At 45.3% G+C, this 13,296-nt stretch overlaps 1 protein-coding gene across 1 annotated transcript; it reads right to left on the reverse strand.

The window, feature by feature from the left end:
* Positions 1 to 743: 743 nt before the first annotated feature.
* LOC142901407 (voltage-gated potassium channel regulatory subunit KCNG4-like) lies at positions 744 to 8,474 on the reverse strand. The gene is made up of 3 exons (XM_076045947.1): positions 8,120 to 8,474; positions 5,233 to 6,042; positions 744 to 2,925 (listed from the first exon to the last, which is right to left on the reverse strand). Exons 2-3 carry the CDS (start codon positions 5,989 to 5,991, stop codon positions 2,092 to 2,094), a joined length of 1,593 nt encoding a protein of 530 aa, XP_075902062.1. The 5' UTR covers positions 5,992 to 6,042; positions 8,120 to 8,474; the 3' UTR covers positions 744 to 2,091.
* Between the last annotated feature and the right edge of the window lie 4,822 nt (positions 8,475 to 13,296).

A 13,296-nucleotide genomic window follows, 5' to 3' on the forward strand; every position in this document is an offset into this window, starting at 1 on the left:
CCAACCTCCAACCAATGATTGGACACGATCCTGACACTGTCAGCCAAGGAAACAGAAAGGCAGCAGTTATAAAGCTGTGATTTAGATAGATGGAGATAGATGAATGCTTTATTAATCTCCAAGAGGAATTTGCATTGAAGAGTCTGTACACTGCTGTTTTAATTGAATGATAACTGTATGTTTTTCCAAATCATTTGTTTTCCTTGGTCAAATTAAAACTTTGTGATTGTGACAGCTGAACATGATGTCTTTCTTTGGCATAGCTTTTAAAAGTGAGTTTCACATATTGCAACAATAAGGTTAGACATAACTTAGGAGCTCGAATTCTCTCCAACACTGAAAAATGTGACAACACAGTCTGAAAGTGTTGTGCATGTTTGCAAAAGCCCAAGAACTGAAAGCCCTTCCTGCCTCGTGAATTTGTTAAAAATAGATAACACGCTTCGCTAATAAGCGTCACTTCACCGAATGGCAAACAAATGAACTAAGCAAAATAGTTGATCTGGTAAAGGGAAGAAACGTGCTGAAGAGGAGGAAGAAGAAGAAAAAAAAAAGCCTCATCTCCAGTTTGCTGCAAAAAGGAACTAAGAGACGCGTTGTTTATGCTCAGAGGTTCCTTCTTTCTGTCCACTGATGACAAACGATAAACAGCAAACGACCAGTTGTTAAATGTAGAAGTCTTTCACAGCCCTTCATAGATACACTTATTCAAAGTGAGGAAAGCCAAGCTAACAGACTTTTGTTAAATGTAAAGAAGTTTTATTGACATTATGCATTGTGTACAATAAAACTCAAGGGTCAGAATTGAAAGTTTGTCCTGAGCTGCTGCAGCTGACTGCAGCAGCCCAGTGGAAACCCACAGCAACACAGGGAAAACATGTGAACTCCACACAAAAAGATTCAGGGCAGGCGGCCGGGATTCCACCCCAGGACCTTCTTGCTGTGGAAGCGCAAAACATAGAATAGAAGCTGTTACATTTGCCTGTCAGTAATTAATGATATGTCATATGGTTCATAAAGGGAAAGAAAAAGACAACTGTTAAAAAAGAGAAAAATTAAGATTTGATTGGAAATTGAAAAATGTGAACAGCATTTTAAAGCCATTTCCCCCCACAAAAAGAGAAAACAACTGTGTGCTTATTTTTAAGGCTGAAAGTGCCAATATGCTGTATTGTTTCATCACTAGATGTCAAATTATTGTGCTGCATGCCCAGCAAAAAAAAAACGTCTCCCTGCAGGTCATCAACAGGTAGCAGGCAGCTATTGTTAGCATCGAGCACTGTCCGTTTATGCCTCCACTTATTGAGTTATTGACACAGTATGGGTTAAACGAGGTGACTGATGGGTGTGTGGAGGCAGGGGGGGAAAAGACACTGACTAAACAGGAAGTCACTAGATCTCATGACAGCGTTTATCTTTCCTAAGTCTAATAAGGTGAACGTCACATACGGCTCCTTTAAGGTTCGGGCCACATCACAGGATGTTATTAATAGCAGTCCTAAAGAAACACGAAATCTCGTTGTGAACCCATAACATGAGAAGGGCGTGAGAAATGCACTTCGGCGTGTCAAACTGTCTTGCTTATTGCATTCATGTATTAAATTTCCTGCAAACAAGTGTCAGGGAACAAGTGTCAGTGTGCAGGGGGGTCATTGTGGCCAAAAGTGTTTGCTAATCACAATCTCATTCCTACCCATAAATCACATTCATTATAGTTAAATGTCTAACAGTGTAACATTGAAAAGTTATTGAGGGATTATGCACCTTTTTCTTACTGTGCATTTTAAAAAACTACAATTATGCAATCCAAATGAAATTTGATTTCATCCTTTTATGATGGTACGTGTCACCCTCTCTTGGACACAAATGACATTGCATTCCTTGAAAGAAAAAAAATCTCCACAGCGCATTGAAGAAGGATAATAATTACGTTTTGAAGCATTTGATTTCCTGGGAATGTGTCACAAGTCTTGAATTGATAGTGGGGCTGTCATCTAAAACATGATAAAATTAATTTCTGCCCTGGACTCCAGAAATTCAGACTCTGGATTCATGGCATCATAACCGAGTCCTTCTGGCTCCTGGACATCGTCAGTAAGCTGTGGATGGAAGCGTGGCCTGAGCCTCATTGTCCAACCTGTTGTCTCCTTCCTTGGACACGGACGAGAGCAGCTCAGACCAGCTCTCCTCCAAGTGGCCCGCCGTCACTGCCGCCGCCCCTTCGTCCCGCTCCTCCCTCCACAGCCGCTCGTACTCCTGCTTGAGCTCCTGGTAGGAGCGGGAGAAGGTGTGGAAGATGGAGGTGGCGGGAAACGCCATGATCAAGATGCCGCTTAGGATGCTGGTCAGCGCCACCATCTGACCGGCAATGCTGCGCGGCACCATGTCGCCGTAGCCCACGGTGGTCATGGAGATGATGGCCCACCAGTAGGAGGCCGGGATGCTGGCGAACCCGTGGTGTGGCAGCGCGCCGGCCTGCGGCGCCGCTAGCTCGTTCTCGGCCAGGTGGACCAGTGGCGAGAAGAGGGTGACGGCCACGCAGACGAAGAGCAGCAGCAGGCCGAACTCCCTCATGCTGCGCTGCATGGTCAGCCCCAGCGTCTGCAGGCCTAGCGAGTGGCGGGCCAGACGCATCACGTACAGGATGCGCAGGGCGCGCAGCAGCCGCAGGATCAGGCTCAGCTTGTCCAGGTAACCGCGGCCGGCGCCCATGATGACTTCGTCCTGCGCCTCGTCCCGGACGTCCACCACCAGCCCCACGTAGTACGGCAGGATGGCGATGGCGTCGATGATATTGAGAGGTCCCCGGGCGAAGGCCAGTTTGCTCTGGGCGTTAGCGAAGCGCAGAAGGAACTCCAGAGTGAACCAGGCCACGCAGATGGACTCCACCACAAACATGCTGTGGCACTTCTTGGAGCACTCGCCCTTCAAAGGACAAAGGAAGTGTCAGAGCTACTGAGTCTTTGTTTTTGTCAGAGAATAATGTGGACATTAATGTTATTTGATGACATTGTTGGTGTTGGCCCCTAGATGGCAACAGCTTTCTAGCCAGCACAGGAAGTGGGAGGCCATGGGTCACAAGTGAGGTGGGTTCAAGTGAGGTGCCACAGGTTTGTTGTTAGTTAATGAGTGGAAATGGAGCACAGGGGTGAAAGACACGCAGGTTCTAACGTGACGGTCACGTGAAAGTACGTGTCATTTTTGGGAGTATTTGAGTTTTTCTCTTTCTATTTTGTAATTGATTCCACCACCGATTCGTCCCCATCAATGCCATCAAGTTGCTCTCTGTTATTGACAAGAAGCAACTTCAACAAATGGGACGGATCAAAGGCAAGTTTTGTCTGGATCTTTTTTGATTACTGCTAATGGACACGTGTTAAAACTGCATATAACCCTGAGCTGCAGGTGACTGATATTTTGTGTTGATAGTCACCACAGAGGGGGTTGCATGAACATGTGCTCCTGAAAATGCAGTGTGTGAAACTGTGTCTACTACTGGTCAGGTCTTAAATTGCAACGCTCATTAGCTGACTCTCCCTCTCCCGAGCTTCACCACTGAACTATGTTGACCCTCGGAAGAATGTCATCAGCAACAAGTGTGTTGAGGTCTCCATCCAACTATGAAGTTCCTGCAGATACAACTACACCTACTTTGTCTGCCCAGTTAGTAACAAGTTAGTATTACAATGTCATGCCATCTTTGGACTATCACTCCTGAACTTGGTTGTGATTAACTTTGGAATATCTTTCACCAGAATAGGAATAGTTAGGCATAGCAACTGTAGCCATGGGGGCAGGATTTAGTGGCAATTACATGAATTGTACCTACAGGGTTATATAATTTATGTCTAATATACACAAAAGATTCCACTGCATTCCAATGACATTGAAATATGATAAGGCTCCACCTTAGCGTTCCCCCTGCCCTGCAATATATGTTATATCTGTTTCTGTTGATGCAATTAAGCTGCCAGATTAGCAATCAATGGTTCCCTTCGGGCTGAATCGAAACATGCTGTGAATCAGTAAAACCGTTGAGCGTTGACTGTCAATGTATTCTGCTGTCATTGAAAAGCTTTCTTTGTGTACATGACGATTGAATGACGATTATGTATCTTGAAAGTAAAGTGAGGACCTGTGGGAGGCAAGCTCACACACAGTGAGGATGTTGAAGCCAGCTTCTCTTTAATCAGCCATGTGCATCGGTCTTACACAACACAAGGTCGAGGGAGAGAAGCTCCCCGAATACACAGAAGAGCCAGTTTTTATCCTTGGTTGCAGAAAAGAGAAGCTTGGTACCTCTAGCCTTGAGTAGGAGGTCGGTGAAGTCAGAGAGAGAGAGAAAGAGACTCGAGTCTCGAGGCCTGCTTGGCACCTCCTTGCACCAAGGTCGCCAAGGCCAGAAAATAAGCAAGGTATTTTTCCATCAGGACCTAAAAAGGGGTTGTTTTTTTTTGTTTTGTTTTTGTTGTCTTTGAGTGATTGAAGACAATGATGGATGAACCTCCTTATTAGGACAGGGATGAATGGTGAAAGGGGGTAAAAGGGGGTGGGGGTGTCATACGGAGGCACTAAATGAGCCTCATAGTGCAGAGAGTTATTAATTGGCCTGGGTCGCTAAAACTGGAAAAACAAAAAAACTTTTAATTAAAAAGTTTGATTTCAATGTATCTATTCCGTCATTTGTCTTTTTTCACAAATGTGACTGTAATAGGCCAGCACAGCCAATTTGTACAGCCGCCCTTGTCCTTTGATAAAATGACAGCAGAAGGACTGAAGGTGAGGCAGCTTTCATTAGGTCTTAAATCAATACTTTTAATCTAGAGTTGTGTTGCCTTGTTGCCAAAGGAAATACAAGCAGAGAATAACTGAGTGACTTGTAAAATACGCAGTTCGTCATGGCCAAAAATACAGAGGACAACTTGAGTTTCTGACTTGGAAATCATTTCAATTACTTCTTTGGTTCCAGCGTCTAACTAAACGTCTAACTAAACGAAACTAAATGTTTCCGTAAATGTGACATGCATTTCAGCGGTGGTGTCAAGTGAATTAAGACTCTTATTGTAATAATGGCTCTCTTGCGTGACAGTGGCAAATGAGTGAAATGCAGTAGGTGTATTTACAGGCACACTCTAATTAGATTATCAATTAGAAATCAACTCGCATTTGATTGCCAAGACCACCTTAGTTCACCGGCACGCCTGGCAGAGGTTCTGTCTCTGGGCGACTCACCTTGGTATCTTCATCTCTGAGGTCAGGCATGGTGCTGATGCACAGGCTGATGACGGTGACCAGCACCATGATGACGGAGAGACAGGCAAACAGCTTCCCTGCCCATCCAGACTGGGGGTTCTCCACTACCTCTCGCAGCATCCAGGTCAGCCGGCGGTAGCCCTTCTCGGCCTGAGCGCTGCCTTTCTTCAGCTTCATCTTCTTCTGCCTCCACTCCTCCTCTTTGCGCTCCCGCTCCGCCACCTCCTCCACGCGGGTGATCATGCGGCGACGGCAGCAGCGCTCCATGTGAGCCGGGTCCACACCCCAGTAGTCCAGCTCATCATGCAACGAGACGGCGCACAGCTCCCGGAGGAGGCGCAGTTTGCCCGCCGCCAGGAAGTTGAGGATGACCCTGAATGCTGTCGGGTTCCGGTCGAAGAAGTACTCCCGGCATGTCTCGTCATAGTCGTCGCAGAGGCGCGCAATCTCCTCGGGACTAGTGCAGAAGCGTAGGCGGCCCAGACGGCTCTGTGGGAACTGTTCTAAGGTGCTCCAGGGGAAAGTGTAGCGGTTCCCGCCCACATTGACGAGAACCTGCAGGGTGTGATCGACCACGTACGAGGACTTGGAGCCACGAAGCAGCTGGGCCCGCTGGAAATAGGCACCCTTGACGGTCTCAGTCTCTGGGATCTCGGTGAAGAAGCGGTCGAGGCTGCTGTCGTCACTACTGACAGAGTAGGTGCCGAAGTCGTGGTTGGCATTGCTGATGATGGGCATCGTCCTCCGGAGTTAAGAGCTGCTAGAGACTGGAGGATGGACTTGATGAAGCTGTGAAAATTTAAAAAAAGACATTTTTTTTAAATGTCCGAAGTAGGAGGTACACAATAGCGGGTCGTCAGGTTAACGACTGCTATGAGGCCCTATTGGCCTTTTAAAACCTTGTTGGTAATCAACACCTATTGTTGAAAATCAACACCTTGCCAATAGTACCATCAGCCTGAGCCCCTCCCACAGCTTTGGGTGGTTAAATAACTGGGACTCTTCAACCGTTTTTTAGAACTGAAGAAGCCCCTTGGATGAGAGGCGTTTTGTCTTCAAGATCCCAAAACAAGTCCAGTTGCCCTAACTCAACCATTCTTCCTAAAAAAAGACATTCTGACCTTTTTTCTTTGTTCCCTAGGAAATGAATAATCTTGATTCAGATCCTGCTGGTCTCGGAGCACAGTTCATCGGGTGTACCACAGGGATGTGTCGTGGGCCTTCAGGTCTATTCTATCATTTGTGCCAATGGAAACCAAATCACAAATCTGGTTTGTAGTGTTGTGCTAATGGGCAGACAAGCAACTGATGACAAGGTTATGCTTTCATTATAGTATATATCACAGGTTGGAAGTAGCTAAGTACAATTACCGTGCTTAAGTTGATTTTTCATGTATCTCTACTTTATTATTATAGTATTTTTGGATGACTTTTTACTTTAACGCCCTAGATTTGTTCATAAATATCTGTACTTTCTACTGCTTAAATAGGAAATACATGCTGTTTTCTTTTGTGTTTGAAATATACAAATTCTGTTAATCGCAATTCAATTATTGTATTATAGTTGTTGCTTGACATGCAGCTATTTGAACGACACTCTTGTGTCATTCAATAGGAAAGTGGATGATATTTTGGAGGGAGATTATTTTGAGTGCCTTGGCTTTGGGGTCACTGTTAAGTTAAAATAAACATGTTGAAAATAACATTGTTTATTGTTATTAAAAGTGTCAACATCCAATTATTGTCCACTGGTCATGAATATTAATGACTATAATTTGGTTGTGTTGCAGTTAAAAAATTAAAAAATCAAAATTATCACAACTTTTTAATTTTCTCCAAATTAAATGTATCGTTTCATTAGTGGCAAAAACAAACATCATTTTTACTTTTTACTGAAGTACATTTCATGGACTGTACTTGTTGAGCAGTCACACTGAAACATCTACAGCTGCTTCTCTCTGGATCAAACAGTCATGATGTGCTGACACCAAGATAATAGTTTCCCATGCGTGTATTTGTTTGCTGTGTCGGACACCTTTGCTTTGCCCTGTCTTTGAAAATTAGACCGTAATGAGTGGGATTCACGGTTGGGTTTTGAATAAAGAAACTATCACTTTTACAATTATCCTTGTGAGTCTGCATTGTTTTCATCTGTGTAGCGTTTGCTTCCCATGTTCAGATGTGTATATCAAATGTACTTGTTTGTCTCTACTCAAAATCAGATTCTGGCAGACAATCACTTTTTGGCACGACAGCGGCCCGCTGCTCTGTATGTGTTGCTGTGATCTGAGAGCCTTGATTCACCATCAGCAGCTTACATAACTAGTCGATTCGCAGGGAGAAAACTCTGTACAGCAGCATCCTTTCACTTACAGCACTGGAGTTCTTGTCGGTCTGATATAAAACAAACCAAAAAGTGCCTGATCAACGGTGGTTAATGAAACAGTGGCATGAGCGGCCTCTACTCGCTTGCCCCGAACGCCTTCCCAGCAGCCCCGTGTACATTTCTAAAGGTTTACTAACAACACGGGGACAGGAGTGACGCTGCTGCTGGTGGATGGATGGCAGCGACATGACCCGCACAGCAACTGTTCAATTCACAACAGCAACGAATATGAGTGTTACAAGTCTCTCACAGCAGTGTCAGGACTTATTTTTATTTTTATTTTATTTTTTATTATTATTATTATTATTATTATTATTATTATTATTATTATTATTATTATTATTATGTGTTGACTACTTTTAAATACACTTTGATGGTAAAAGTTTCTCTTCCTCTTTCCCCGCAGCGGCAGAGAAACCTGTTGCTGCTCAGTCTCATCCCTCCTGTGTGAGGTGTGATGTGCGAGGTGGCTTTTCTCACCTGTCCGGACTCACTCAGGTGCTCGACGGTCCGCGGCGCCGCTGGCGGCGTCTCTCTGTCAGGTGGCCGTCATTCCGAGACGTCAGAGGGACTGATGCACTTTTACCTCGGTGTGAATCCTCTGGCAAGTCTTTGCGAGCCGCCACGCAGCATCGCCGGCGGCTCCCTGACGGCGGCTTCCGGACTCGAAGCTCGGCGCTGTGCGGTGTCGCTGCAGCCTGCAGGAGCGGTCGGAGCCGCTGTCTCCTCCTGAAAGCTGCTGCCGCTGAGCTCTCTCTCTCTCTCTCTCTCTCACTCTCTTTCTCTTTCTCTCTCTTTCTCTTTCTCTGACACGCTACAGCAGGAGAGCCCTCCTCCCATTTCTCCTCCTCCTCTTCCTCTTCCTCCTCTTTTTCATCGTCCTTACTCCCCCTCCCACCTCCACCTACACAGTAAAATAAATAAATAAATAAATAAAGAGAGAGAGAAACAGCGATGCCCCGATGCGTTCAGGATGCCTTGGATAAAAAGAGCAGAAGGACCTCTAACTGTCCCACCGAATTCCCATTTTCATTCCCTAAATGGTGTGAGGCCAAGTTAGAGCTGTTGCTTCACTAGTAAATAATCCCCAGAAAACAGTGCAGACGGTTTTAGCCCTCTGTTTACAGCCTACTGGTGTTTTGTTGCACCTTCCAAAATGTTAGGAAGGAGACAAACAACAGACAGTGTCCTCTGGGAAATTAAAATTCTAGTTGAATCAAAAATACAAAAACATAAAATACAGAAAAAACAGAATCAGAGGTGAAAGTATAAGTAGAAATAGTACAAGTATCAATATACATATATAGATATAGAGGTGGCCCCTTTGTGACACCAGAGAGGGCTCATTTCTAGAAGTGTTTCAGCGCACCCAAGTAGACAGAACAAAATTTAAGGATGGGCTTTCCTCTTTTGCTGGGGAGTGTTAATGTTTGTTACCATGAAATCTGCAAATCTAATTTATGAAACCTTTCCAGTGCAGCGACAGCGACTCTTGGTTCTGCAAACTAGATGCAGCAGCTGTGATGACCGTGTCCCAGCTCTGGTAACATGACCTCAGTAAAATAAATGTTTGATTCCTGCAGAGCGGGATTTATTTCCTGTTTGGATTCTCTCTGAACACACACAATCTCACCCACGTCCTTGAGAGGCTGTTTCTTCTGTGTGAGACGCAGTTCACGGCGAGGGCATTTGAGGTTGTTGTTTTTTTCCATCAGAACTTGGTTGGATATGATCATTTTATCATTGTTGCTGCTGTTGTTTCCTTTAGAGATGGTTAAACTACAGCAATAATACTATTTACTGACTGTGAATCAAGGCACGGTGAGTTGCAAAAGACGAACAAGTTTGCACCAGTAACATATAACCTTTTTGTGCCCATCAGAAAAAGGGCAAACTCTCGCTCATCCATCTTGAAAAAGCTCCAGCCTGAAGTGTTGCAGCTGTCTGTGAGTAGGAAGACATACAAGCTGGTTGATGCGTAGAAGCGACGGCGTCAAATCCAGAATCTGGCTTCATCTTTTGGCCAACCACCACAGGAACCCTTGCCTCGGACCAAGAACCAGGAGCCAGAACCTGCTTCCTTGCTCACTGCGTAGAGCTGCTGCAGCAGCAGTTACAACAAAACCACCCAAGAATTTACGTTTTTAGTATTTCTGGTGGACAAACGGCACCTGAAAGCCACGTCTTCTTGTCTGCATCCGCCGTCAGACGGCTCAGGGTCACAGTCAAATAATTTCTGTTTGAATAGTCAGATGCGCTCGCCTGCACATTAGGCAGTTTATCGATGCCTGTGGTGACAGGTCGGTGCTTCCTCGCCTTCCCTCGGCCCCTCCCCCGGCCCAACAGGCCGACATTAATCCAGTTGCTCTGCGACATGATGAGAGTGGATGCTGAATTGTAATAAAGCGACCTCTTGACCTGCCAGGCTGACGACAATCAGGGATTACATGATAATCCCGCAGCAGGTGGGGGTGGGGGTTTCAGCAGGGGGGAGGCGGGGGGGGGGGGGTTGCAGAGGCCATGCTGGGATGTGCCAAGCTCACGGGCTTCAATCAAGACTGGAACCGAAGGGTTGACACCTAAATAAAGGATTAGCCACAGTGGTAATTGGAAGAGCCAGTCTGAGATGTAGATGCTAAGGAGTAGAACAGAGAGTTGCTCTGACAGTGTGTGGTGTCTGACATTTACCTGCATCATTTCCAAACCATTTTGTTTATCGGACATTTTTCCAAAGAGTCCCGAGCAACTGTTGTCCCTCAGCTGTGGGCCAGTTCTGGTGGAACAGTTCTGGTGGCAGCATCCACTACATAAGACCTCCAGCAGGGGGCCGTCGTTTGCAACCAGCCTCTTCTCCTTCTGTGTGTGTGGTTTTTTAGAGAAGCTTCTTTCACTTTTTCCTTCCACCCTTTTTTAAATCCATAATGTGAGCTGACTGGTTAAAGGGAAAAAAAACAATTGTAGGTGCATGTCTGTTGAAGACTGGCAAGATGAACGAGACGGGTTCCAGAGTTGGAAGCTGTGCTGATCCCCAGCGGCTGTGCTCGAAGGAAAACAAGTGGAGCTTGCAACGTTTCAGTTCTCAAAGGAAAGGAAAGTTGCTGATTTAATATATTGCGGATGTCTTTTACGTTACGAAAAAAAACTTGAATTTCAGCTCACGATATAATGCTTGTTGATTTAAAGTTAAAAGTTTATTGTTTTGAGTAAAAGCAAGGACATACTTTAAGGGATTTGTGTTTGCCGCCCTCTCTCCGTTTACAGATCAGTCCGTTCAACATTCAGCATGCACGCTTTTTGGAGCAGCTGGCTGATGAACACCGCCAGCCTTTCATTTCGTTCTGTTTGGAAACCTTAAGCCTCTTTTGTAACTTCATTTCCTGGCGGTGGCGGTGGGGTTGGGGGTGGGGAGGTCACACAGTTGTGTCGGAATCTTTTCTGCAGGAGAAATTAAACCAAACTCCTGGGGAATTTCTCCTCCTTTTTTAATTTGGGCCTGGTCGCCCAGGGGACGTCCCTCGGCTGTGTCACAAATCACCCACTCCTTCCCTCCTCCCTATATAGGAAGCTCCATGTAGCCAACCATGTAGTGACTCAATAGCCAAATCCAATTAAAACTTTCAGAAGCGTCCTTTTTTACGTCATTGCGGTCGCATTATTAAAGCATCATGTCGGGAGGTGGTAATAAATACATAAATTAGTAGATATATACATTAATTGACACACATATATATGTATTTTTGTGCCAAGGCTAAGCGTCTTCCCATTTTCAAAAAAATAGTGCTCAGCTCCTCTTGCTTTTTTCTACCTTTGGGTCAGCGTGAGAGCAATGCATGATGGGATATACTCTCGGGTTAGTGACCTTCGGTTGTACACTACTTTTAGTGATGCCTTGTGGAAAGCATTGAGCGAACTATATAGTGAATACCGATGTTCATTCAGGAATCGGGCCTTGCTACAAAAAAAATATATAGTCAGTAGGGGGGCGATATTTAAAACACAGGTCCTGGTAAGGCGACTGACAGTTCGCCCTTAACTCATCACAAGCAGTCCGTCAATGAGCCCGCCACCCCCCAAATCCCAGCCGCACCAAGCCTCAGCCGCTCAGCGGTCTGTCATGAATACAACCCATCGACTTCACCTCGTTGGAAATTCAGGCTTTGTTCTCGCCCGTCTCCTGTTTCCTGTAATGGAACGAGGGAAGACAGGAAGTCTGCGCAGCGGCGGAGGAGGAACCCCTCGGCAGGGAATCAGATTAACGGGGCCAAGTGTCCTCTTACTGCGTTCTGACGTCACTCCCCTGAACGCACCACTCAGTTTACAGTCGTCTGCTTGTTGGATAAGATGAATTCTACTTTTGTGAGCTACGTCGTTTTTGTTTTGTTTTTTTTGGCTTTTGATTTAAACCTAATCTAAATTCACTTGAACTGCCATGTTATTTTCTACATTTGAATGGCAGATGCTGTATGTCTGGCTGCCAAAACAATCTAGAGGCAGCAGGCTGTGTAGCCGAGCGGCAAACACGGAGAACAAACAGGTGGATCAATGTGCCAAACGTGCATGTTTGCATGTTCTAATTCACATTTTTTCCAGAGCATCTGCTCATCTCCTCCATGTTTGCCTGTACTTGTGAGAATTATCATGAACAAGGGAACAATTGGTACTGAGGAGCTGGTCCAGACCAGGTAGCCGGTCTGGACCGGCTCTACATGTGAAGTCACGGAAAACTTTGTTATAGCATGGCAATAAAGTTAAACAGAATTGAAAGCTAAAAGTATTTTTTTTTAATTGCTCATGCTAATTGTGCAAAGCTGGTTGAACCTTGTGTGAGCCTGTTTTTCATTGACATCGGCAGTCTGACATCTGCTGACATCCACAAAAGTAGTGCAGTTTGTTGGCCGAGTGAAGTCAAACAAAACCATGAAATGTATTGAGGTTTTAAATGGAAGACAGACGGCATAAAAATTGTTGAAGAAGAAGCAACAATGCAATAAAACAAGCCAAAGGAAACAAGGGGCAGTTTTATGCTACGTGGCCCCTATTAGCTCCAAGCCAATAGGTGCGATGACTATCTGGCATGCAATGTCACGGGTCCAAGTGTGTGAACGTGAACCTGTATTGCTGACTGACCAAATGTTGAGGTTCAGTTGCTGTGGAGCTGTCTTTTTTTCTTTTTTCTTTTTTAATTCTTCCATTCCAATAAATTTACCTTGAAATTTTGAATTTGACATATAAAACTGCAAATGCAATTTGAAGTCCTGCCCTCACTCCCTAGTGCTGAATAAACAAAAAGCCACTGCCTAATTAAAGTTCAGAGGGAAGGCGTGTTTAATTAACACCTGATTGTGCTCCACAGCCAGAGGAGATTAAAGTCGAGCGAGTCAATCAGGGGCTGCTGCTGCCGAGGCCGCTGGCATATTGAAGAGCCTGATTGTTATCGGCGACTCTCAGCCGTGGGGCACCAGTCTGTAGACCATTTCTTCTTCTCTTTAAATCCACTTAAAGGAAGACAAGCTGTGTCCCTCCCCTCACCACACACCCTCACTGACTACAGTCGAGCTCTGAAAAGAAAAATCAATGGAGGAAGTTGTTGAGCAGGAAAATCTGCGTGAAGCACAACAAGACAAGGTGAAGAGCCGCTGATTGGAGCTAGGGAAAGA

This window comes from Nelusetta ayraudi, unplaced genomic scaffold (genome assembly GCF_046127955.1).
Source record: "Nelusetta ayraudi isolate G7.1 ecotype Tasmania unplaced genomic scaffold, CSIRO-AGI_Nayr_v1 ptg000002l, whole genome shotgun sequence".
Lineage (NCBI taxonomy): Eukaryota > Metazoa > Chordata > Actinopteri > Tetraodontiformes > Monacanthidae > Nelusetta > Nelusetta ayraudi.

What these genes read in the sequence shown, in the direction of transcription:
- LOC142901407 (XM_076045947.1), bottom strand. Translation starts at nt 5,991, where the DNA reads ATGCCCATCATCAGCAATGCCAACCACGACTTCGGCACCTACTCTGTC. An exon ending in TCAGAGATGAAGATACCAAG is followed by an intron (nt 2,926 to 5,232) that starts GTGAGTCGCCCA and finishes TGTCCTTTGAAG; the next exon opens with GGCGAGTGCTCCAAGAAGTG.